The 9,649-nt window shown below is 38.0% G+C and overlaps 2 protein-coding genes across 4 annotated transcripts; one reads left to right on the top strand and one right to left on the bottom strand.

The window, feature by feature from the left end:
* Positions 1-74: 74 nt before the first annotated feature.
* cimip2b (ciliary microtubule inner protein 2B) lies at positions 75-4,112 on the bottom strand. 2 transcript variants are annotated; one of them, XM_067484947.1, is made up of 7 exons: positions 3,968-4,112; positions 3,703-3,862; positions 2,967-3,175; positions 2,090-2,244; positions 1,464-1,590; positions 516-728; positions 75-393 (listed from the first exon to the last, which is right to left on the bottom strand). In XM_067484947.1, exons 2-7 carry the CDS (start codon positions 3,765-3,767, stop codon positions 299-301), a joined length of 864 nt encoding a protein of 287 aa, XP_067341048.1. In that variant the 5' UTR covers positions 3,768-3,862; positions 3,968-4,112; the 3' UTR covers positions 75-298. The 2 variants fall into 2 exon arrangements, with proteins under 2 accessions (XP_067341048.1, XP_067341047.1); XM_067484946.1 differs by having other exon boundaries at positions 3,703-4,110.
* Positions 4,113-5,521: 1,409 nt separating this feature from the next.
* Positions 5,522-9,098, top strand: si:dkey-106l3.7 (uncharacterized). 2 transcript variants are annotated; one of them, XM_067484571.1, is made up of 6 exons: positions 5,522-6,251; positions 7,366-7,527; positions 7,702-7,852; positions 7,972-8,054; positions 8,192-8,256; positions 8,551-9,098. In XM_067484571.1, exons 1-6 carry the CDS (start codon positions 5,604-5,606, stop codon positions 8,636-8,638), a joined length of 1,197 nt encoding a protein of 398 aa, XP_067340672.1. In that variant the 5' UTR covers positions 5,522-5,603; the 3' UTR covers positions 8,639-9,098. The 2 variants fall into 2 exon arrangements, with proteins under 2 accessions (XP_067340672.1, XP_067340673.1); XM_067484572.1 differs by having other exon boundaries at positions 5,523-6,251; positions 7,366-7,518.
* The last annotated feature ends 551 nt before the right edge of the window (positions 9,099-9,649 follow it).

Genomic DNA, 9,649 nt, shown 5'->3' with positions numbered 1-9,649 from the left:
TAAAGTACTGCAATAATGTAACCTCTGTGAAATTATTTCCCCCATCATGATTTTCTCAACCTCTGAATGCTTCCTCCAATTCCCAGTGACAATCAGGCTGTGTCAATAAAGAGTGAACATCCTGTCTGACTTCTGTTTCTCTGGTGTTTCATTCATGCACCACAACTTTTTTTTTCTAATGTACAACAGTGGGTTTTCATGGAAGTGTATGAACCTAATGAAAAGTTTTCACTGTGACGTGTTTGGATTTTAACTGCTAGTTTTATTTAGGCATTTCACTTGAGGTTTCTGATGGATTTTATGGCTTTTCCTGAAGGATCCTCTTGTTGACATTCTTTTCCAGTGCATTCTGGGAAAGCTGACCAAAGGTATGCCCATACATGAACTTGTATCCTGTGGAATGGTTTAAAATATGACATGGTTACCTCTGCAAGAGTGACTAATTTCACTTAGTTTAATCATTTTTATTATCATTTACTCATACGATATTTTGTTGTGTGAAATGTGTCACAAACCTGGGATGTGTCCTGTGAACGATGGCACCATACCCCTGTTTGAATGATAGATAGCAGGCATTTGGGGAGCTGGGCTATTCTCGCTCCTTGGTTTGTTTTGGGACATGGAACCTCTCCGCTGCTGCTTCCCAAACTGAATCAAAGCCTGGTTGGTGGTGATTGGATAACCTTTACCAATTAGGAAATGGGATTTTGGCACATGTCCTGTAAATCCTGCAAGAGGACATCACTCAGTGAGCTGCTACAAGTTTTGTACTTTGTGAACCAACAGAATATTTCCCAATTCACAGCCCTTCACTGCATTTTAGACTCTTACATCTCATTGTTTTGGTTTTGCAGTCCGCATATATGAATCTGAGACATTAGTAGCCCTGACATTAAAGTCAAACAAGTGGAACACAGGAATATATACAGGAATATACGTGTGTGAAAGAAGTGCCCCATATGGCAAACACAAAAAGCAATTGCTGTAACTCTTGGGTTTTTTTATTGTCCTTGGGCTCATTGTTTTGTTTGTACAGTCTGCAACTTTTCTATTTTGGTTCACTCTCACTGCTCTTGTATCATTTTGACGACAAAAGACAGGTCATTTCTGGGGAAAGAGCTTTAAATCTCCACTGTACACTACCTGCTCAGACACAATGGGTAAAGTTCAGGTAAAGTTAACGACTAGCAAGTTAAGATAACTGGGCTTTTGTGGCTGAAAATGTATAACATCAGGCTAATCCCTATCAACTGCATGTGAAAAAGACAACAATCCAAAAAGGTGCCAATATTGTGTCCACAGCAGTTGTTTCCTGCCAATATTGTGTCCACAGCAGTTGTTTCCTGCACCTCTACATTAAAATTCAATTATTGAATGTTTTTAGACTTACAGCATGTAACCAACATAGCATGCGGTGAGACTACTGCCTATTACATGGTATAAATAGATCCTCTGTGTTCTACCTGAGATAAAGTACTTGTATGGGTTGTCATCTTCCATGAAATATGGTTTTCCAGTGGGGATAAAGGACTTCAAGGGCTTGTTGGAAACCATATTGTTTGAGATCGCCGTCAGAGGGGGTTTTGGGCTCTGAGCCAAAAGATTTAACAAGAGAACATTTAAAACCTACATGGCTCAGGGATCATGTGATCTCTGCCGAAACAGAAATTTTATAAAAGCAGTAACAATAACAAATTATAATAAAAATAATATATCAACTGATCGATAGCAAAAACTGCACCTGTAACTTTCGGGTAAAAATATCACAAGCACCTTAGTGCAGGTGAATAGAAAATTGTGTGTAAACCTGGTTAATAATAGCTGGGTATTCATATTTCTTCTCTCTACTGAGTAAAAGTGAATCAATATGAATTTCAGACATAAACAGACATAAATGGTGAATCTGTTTTTGAATGCACTACAGAACAGTTAAGCTCTAGATCTTTCAGTCTATTTTAGTTTGGTGCCATTGCAGTGAACCGACACTGGTGCTTCATCATGGATTATTAAACACGGGTCGACTTAGTCAGCAGTGCCATGCCAACAAGTATGGAGCTAGAACATGGTTGTAAGGAGAGAGAGGAATTACTTCAACATGTTGCTTGATGCCGTTGACCACAGCTGGCAGAGATGTTGGTTGCCGTTGGAGCTTTACACGCCTTTCCTGGTAAAACTCATTCAGTGCCTTACGACATGTTTCAGAATAGCTGCAGGCAAAGTAGTGCTGCCTTTTTGGAATGAAGCCTAAAACAGCAAGAAGCAACATTATAGGGCATGTTCAACTCAATATTTAGTGGTATACAGCCATAAAATAGCCCCGCTGTTAGTCTGGATAATTCACAGAACGGCGTGTTCAATTTTTAAAGGCTTTCCTTTACACTAATTATACCACGGAGGTTTGTCTATCCAGTATAACCAAGATTTCAGAAGCATTTTGTTGATCCAAAGATAAAGCCACGCTAATTTGAAGTGACACAGACAGATGTACTGAAAAACCTGGACAAAGACTACAAAAGCTGCGGCATGAACTGATACCTCTACAAGTAAGATGAAAAAGATTGTTTGCAACAATTGCAATTAAACAGAACAAAAGAAAGACTTTACTTTTAAAATCACCAGTGTACAGTGCTACAAATATTTCACACCATTCAGCCATCTCCTGTGCATAATGTAACTTCAGCCTGTTGTCTTGCTAGCTGGTAGGTTATGCTAAATAATTTAGCAGCTGCTTCCAAATAATTTGGCCTCATATTGTGTAAAAAAAATCATGTATTCAAGGCTGAGTCCTTCTGTAAGACTTAATTAATACTGTAATTGACATGTAATACTAATTAGCATTTCACATCAGAAGAACGTTATTGTCAGATTTAAAATTAAAATGGTATTAACTTTGTCCCTGGTATAAATAATTTTCCATGAGGTGTACAGTTACATTGTTGACCCCACTTGTTGTGTGCGATAGCTACCTGTGTATCCAGGTATCATCTTATTAAGGTTACTGTCAGGCATTGTTGCTGATGTCAGACCAGTGTCAGACTCTGGGGAAGTGTCATGACCTGGATAGAGGACCAGACGACTAGAGTGTTTCACATCTGGACAGGTCAGCAACTCAGCCGTGAGCTGGCCGTAGGACTTCCCCATGCTAAACTTCAGCTGTGGGCAATAGCCTGCATACCTGAAAAACACAAAGCAGGAACCAGCTGTAGAGTACAAAAAATTATATATGCACTAATCTTATTTTAACAGATTTAACACTACTATTAAAGTAATTAAGATTTAGACGTGAAATGCTAATTTCTTGTGTCACAGGTGTTTGATTGCATTAAAGACACATTTTGTGTGATAAAACTGTAACTGTATTGTCCAGCAGATGGCTAACACTTTACGGTTGTAATAATACTGCAATTTATTGTACTATATTATATGTACTGTAAATGCTGGTTTCATTTCTTGGAAATGGCAGAAACATATGATTATAAATAAACAGAGCTGAAACATTTGCGAGATTTATCTCCATTCTCACACAACTTCAAAAAATACATGGGCTACACTACAAATAGTAAGCGTTTAATGGAACTATGACATTGTCCACAGTGTATTCTTTGACCTGTTATGACGTTACATGAGTCCAGGGCGACATTTTGTTTTAACACTAAATCTATATTAGTCATATTTAAGTTGATTTCTTGTGTTTTTACTTACCCCGGTATATAATGAGGATCAGGCGTCATTAAAACTGTGCTTAGTTTAGGGGCGTATTGCTCCATGTCGGCTTGCTGAAGGCTGAAGCTGGCCCGTCTCCTGCGGTGTTTACTGGTTGCTACAGACAATCAAAGACAAACGCTGACGGAACACAGTTCTCCTGCAAGTAGATAAAGTAGATAGAATGTTTGTGATTTTATAAACATTCGAACAGCACACAGTTGGGAAATGTGCAGTGTTGTAGTTTGATGAGTAAATAGCGCACGAGGGCAACATTTAGTAGTTTATCTTATATATTCATTGTCCATGGAAACAAGCCTTTTAAATAAATAAACGAAGAAGATGAGAAAAACAGATCAAACACAAATGCGTGAAAGTGGAACATCCACATAAACAGAGCGGAAAGAACAGGGTTTTTTTTTTCACGCCACATTTCAGACAGATAGACATTCAACCAAGATCCCTAGCGACCCCTAGTGAAGGATTTTAACAAGTACTGACACAAACATGAAGTAAAACAACCTATTGAATACGTAGTGTTAGTGAATAACGTATTAATCTATTTAAAAAATAACTAACACACACAAACACACACACAGACACACGCACTCAAACAGACACAGTTGCCCATAAAGTTGGAATCATTTTCTTTTCAGACACATTCCTCTTTTAGTCAAAGGTTAATTGTGTTTAAATTTTCACTATGACGTGTTTGGAAGAGACTGATAAATAACTTTTGAGAAAGTATACACAATTGAAAAGTTATACACAGAAGTTATACACGATGTCACAATAATTTCTTGAGAAGAGGTAAAAAATATTTTATTCCTACTTCCTGGGCAACAGTATGTATATATATACACACACACACACACACACACACACACACACACACACACATATGTGTGTGTGTGTGTGTGTGTGTGTATATATATATACATATATATGTGTATATATATATATATACACACATATATATACATATATGTATACATATACACACACACACACACACACACACACACACATATATATGTGTGTATACATATATATTTGTATATAGTTTGTGTATTGTATATTAATATGTCCGACTGACATATGCTTTGATGAAGTTGACACCTGGTTTGTAACCTGGTTCTGTTTTATGTTTTAAGGATTGTGAATGAGCCTGTGTGTGTTTGATCAGATGACCTGCGCTGTCTCTGCTCACCTGGGGAATGTAGATCCTATCAGTGAACAGGAGCAGCCATTCTACACATTCCTGCTGTCTCAGATAAATCATGGTCTGTTGAAATGATGAACACGTGTTTACCATTTCAGCTCCTTCTTACAGTTCCCCTTTCATGCATAATACTGTATATCTATTGTGAAGTTTCTACATATTAAATCACTCAACTCTCATCATCATGTTATTGTATGAAAGTCATGGAAGTTTTTTTTTGTCTTTTTTTTATCTTTGATTCGCTTCATATTGTCTTTTAAACTTACTTTGCAATGGCTCTGTTTGTGAAGAGCACTATGCAACCCTTTAAAGTCTGTATGTTATTTCCTGCTGAATACTTTATGTAAATACACACAGTATTGCAGATAAAAACTACAGATGCGGCCATGTCATGGCTTGTACTTATGTTGAAATTCTTATAAGTGGGAAGACAAAAAGATAACTTTAAATAAGGTTGTAGATGAGTCACAGTATTTAGTGGCAGTAAGGAGCGGGTAATAACATGCAGCTCTGTGCTGTGACAGGACAGATAATAGGAAGAGGCGTGGTGAAAGAACAGAGGCAGATCATAGGAGATGTCTTGAATACTACATCACCTGTTCACCTCAGTCACTGACTGTGTGCATTGTTAAACTGACGTCTTCTTCAGCAGCAGAAGTGTGAGGGGAAGACTTTGAAGATGAATCTCTACAGGAACTTTGGAAATATTATGGAGACCTGGGTAACTGAAGGAAAACAATGTTCTGACTCTGAATTGCTTGACAATATTGATGAAGACTCTTCTATACCTTCCTCTGGCACTAGGACAGAACTGTGCTCAGAATCGCTGGACTCTGGAGTAGAGACAGCCAGCTCTGACACATCAGTTCTTGCTACAACCTGCTTTGCCTCAACAGAAAATGCAGAAATTGATGCATTTCTTCCAGAAAGAGAAAGCAACATACTCACTCCAGCAACTCCAACATCCCAGTCTCCTGTCTTCTCTTCTCTTGTACCTTACTCATTCTCATCTTTGTCCCCGCATCTATGTCCCAGCAGACCTCGAGAGGGCTCCAATGGCTTGCACCTGGAAGTGGACCAAATAATAGAGAGGACGGACTCTATGTGTATGACAGACAAACCAAAGCCCCTTACAGTGGAGGAGGTGCTCAGGCGACAAACTCGCGCATCTTTACAACCTAAACGACACACATCACATCTATTGAGAGGTCAAAGGTCACAGAGCTTTGGTCAAAGGAGCACAGTCAACCCAACAGTGCCTATCAGACAGATGTCAGAAATGTGGACACAGAGGTCATTTATGGGCTCTGACAAGCAGAGGCCTGAGGTAAGACATTGTTTATGTCACAAACCAAAGTGTTCAAACATTTAAGCATTTAATGTGTTAATGTGTAAGTTTCAGATGAGATGTAAACATTACTCCTGCTACTGAATCACACTTGTCCCAGTCTCAACATGAAGTTAGTCACAGTAACATGTATGATCTTGCAGAGCGCTTGCTTGTAACTGCAAAAAGAAAACCTCAAGAGTAACAAGGCCTTCCTGTAGTTAAAGGGTTACAGCATAACATGCCTTTGAGAAGTTGCTCTCTAATTTACAGGCATGTTCTTACTCATTCAGGATCTCTTTCATGCGTGGGACCTGTCACAAATCTGTCTGTGGTGCAAGGAATCATAAACCAGTCTGCCCAGGTGACTTTATGGCCACAGGCATGAGAAGAATGACTGATGATGGGTGGCGGAAGTTGAGCAGTGCCTGGGTTTTTTTGATAAAGATGTTGGTAATCAAAAAAGTTAGAGTTTAGAATTTGATTTTAACCAATATTTACCACAAGTTGGTGTTTATGATAATGATTCCATGCTGACAGGACAGAGGGTGGTGCAACAACAGGATTAACTGTAACAATTTCATTGTGTTGTTTTCGGTCCCTAAGCGTGTGTGTGCACAGTGGTTATTTCCTTGTATGAAGAGAATGTATCACAAAGAAATGTATTTGACAAAGTATTGTTTAAACAGTCAATCTACTGTATGTTCAGATTAATTTTTAACTGAATCACTGCAGCAGATGTGGTGTACAGGTCCAAATGGTGAATGATGAGCCTTTTGAACAATGTGTTACATTTGTTTGAGTGATAGATATTGTATTTTATTTCTGCTATATCTTTTTTTTGCTCTTTATGCCATTAAATCATGGCTGTGGGTTAAAATAAATGAAATGAAAAAGAAAATTTGGTCCGATGTTGTTCAAACATTCCACCCAAAACTATCATTATCAGCTTTATGGTGGCACTGTAGGAAAAGTCAAGAGACTGTGTTGAAAATTACAAAAGGAATCACTGATCTCTATCTTTTTTATCCTACAGTATGATGCAGAAGGTTAGTTAACTTTGTGTACCCTTTTAGATTCTTTGTGCACTTTTCATGCTTCATGATTTGTGCAGGAAATTTGTGAGCTGGGGAGGAAAGAGCTGAGTCCTGGGCTTAGGTATCTGGAGCAGCTGTGCCAAACGTTGGAGGAAATAGCCAGACAACAGCTGCAGAACCAAGTGTTACAGATTGAGATGGATGCCCTCCAGGAAGATCAAGACACACAGGTGAGCCAGGTGAAGACATTCATTTATCATATCTTTGCAGAGCAATTAAGAAGGTGACACAGTTTTCACACTGGACTGAATTTGACAAGTCTTCCAGTAGCTTGAGGCTGCATATGAATGGAACCATGACGACTTAGTTTCTCTGACAAGTTGACTCTTTCCTGGACTCTCTACACCTGCCAGAGTGACTCTAAAACTACTGAGGCGGACCTTGCTTCTTGTCAAAGGCATGAAGATCAAGACACTGTGGAGAACAGGTCTAGTGAACCCCAGCAGCAGAAAGGCCGTTGTGGACATTTTCGACAAAGATCAGCTTCAGACACAATGCATCTGAGTGAGTACTCCTACACCTGTTTCTTTGCATTTTAGCTTGGAATGGAAACACCGGTCTGGAGAATCCTTTTTTTAAAGAGAATAGTTGTGTGTTCATAAATCATTGTGTGTTTTGTGCAGGACGATTTGGTGCAGACTGCAGAGGGCAGCATCTGAATACATTTGACCTGGTTGAGACAGCAGAGAAAAACTCAGAATATGAGGTACAGTATGAGACACTGAATAAGAACAAAGAAAATATTTAGGGTAAATAAAAACTATATAAATAAAACGTCAGGAATGCACGTTTTTATCACTGGTATTATATATTTATTTTATTTATACATTTTATCTTTTTTAGGAGAATACAATGGAGGGGACAAATAAATCCAATAAAAAGTGGAAAAGAGATGGTTCTAAAAAAAGGTGAGATATTCTATTTATAATGCTAACCTCTGAACAGTATAAATAATGGCAAATAATGAATGATGCGCGGTGGAAATGTCAGGAAGTGTGTGTTCTGTTCCAACATGGCAGCCAGCCTAACTGACACACTGGTCCAGAACTAATGCACAATAGGCTTTGGGAATTCGTTTTCACTCTCTGCATCTATTCCTCTTCAACACTTTGTCTTATCACGAAACGCAACTTACACTGCACTGCCTCCATTTGTGCAGCATCTTGCTTTGGCTCTGTCTGAGGAATTTTTTATCTCTACAGCCAACAGATGCAGTTGCCTGAGAAAAACTCAGCACGACGTCGGCTGAGCCAGCTGTTCAGAAGAAGAAAGAAGGATCTGTCTGAGTAAACTGAGCACATTGTCTTTCATGATTTGTGGGCATTTGTTAATAAGCTTTTCCGTATAAACCTGAGCACTGCTTTCTACTGGCCTCTGATTCAGCCATGATGAATCTACTGTGTTTATTTATTGTTCACTGTATGGACTGCCTGTTTATTTCTACTGACAAATGCTGTCATTTTATATAACACTGTGAAGGGAATGAAATGAATGCATAGTTATGCAAAATCATTATTCAAATTAGTACAACGCGTCATATGGAAAACTGTATCTGTCGATGTTGCTAAACAGTGCTTACTGTACAGTTTGCATCCCTATGTAAAATAAAATACTGTAAACATCACTAAAATTCTGATTACTTCTTTTTTGTGACCTTCAGCAACAACAACAAAAAAGTTGATATGCACAAACAAGGATGAGATGTGGCTTTGCTTGACAAACTTTTTAATGACACACTGCATCATTATAATTTGGTACCTCTCCTCTTTAATATGAAAATACATTTAAAGTCCTGTCAGGCAGACTTTTCTCAGATGGAGTAGCATCTAATACTTACATTGATTGTTATTTCCTAAATCCACAAATTGTTTAGTCTCCCGGAAAATAGCACCAAGTGTGCATCACAATTCATTTTCTATTTGCTTGTTTTTTTTTCTGATCAAAGTCCCAAACTCTACAAAAATCAATTTCAAATGATATGAAATTAGCAAATCCTAAAACAATGAGTTACTCATCAAAAGTTGTTGATCAAATTGCAGTTGAACTTGATCAGTAAATTAACAAATTGTTTCTTATATTGACAGGACATAATATGGATTTTTGTAAGGGGTAGAAACTTCTTCAAATTGAACACAATACAATGAAAAGCATTTCCCAATTTATACCAGAACAAAAGTAATCAAAACCATTTCTGAAATGTTATCTAAATCAATTCATTTCAAATTCAGTGTAAATTAAGGGCGGATGCTATGAATTTTAGGGACTTTTTATCAAACCAATTATCCACCCTTTGGGAAAACC

This window comes from Channa argus, chromosome 18 (assembly GCF_033026475.1).
Source record: "Channa argus isolate prfri chromosome 18, Channa argus male v1.0, whole genome shotgun sequence".
Lineage (NCBI taxonomy): Eukaryota > Metazoa > Chordata > Actinopteri > Anabantiformes > Channidae > Channa > Channa argus.
The sequence above is the reverse complement of the archived record's forward strand: the minus strand, read 5'-3'. Positions and strand labels throughout refer to the sequence as shown.

Coding starts and splice junctions, on each gene's coding strand:
- cimip2b (XM_067484947.1), bottom strand. CDS start 3,767: ATGGAGCAATACGCCCCTAAACTAAGCACAGTTTTAATGACGCCTGAT. Junction 3,176..3,702: donor GATCCTCATTATATACCGGG/GTAAGTAAAAAC, acceptor TGTGTTTTTCAG/GTATGCAGGCTATTGCCCAC. Junction 729..1,463: donor ATACAAGTACTTTATCTCAG/GTAGAACACAGA, acceptor GTCCTCTTGCAG/GATTTACAGGACATGTGCCA.
- si:dkey-106l3.7 (XM_067484571.1), top strand. CDS start 5,604: ATGAATCTCTACAGGAACTTTGGAAATATTATGGAGACCTGGGTAACT. Junction 7,853..7,971: donor TTCAGACACAATGCATCTGA/GTGAGTACTCCT, acceptor TGTTTTGTGCAG/GACGATTTGGTGCAGACTGC. Junction 8,055..8,191: donor AGAAAAACTCAGAATATGAG/GTACAGTATGAG, acceptor TATCTTTTTTAG/GAGAATACAATGGAGGGGAC.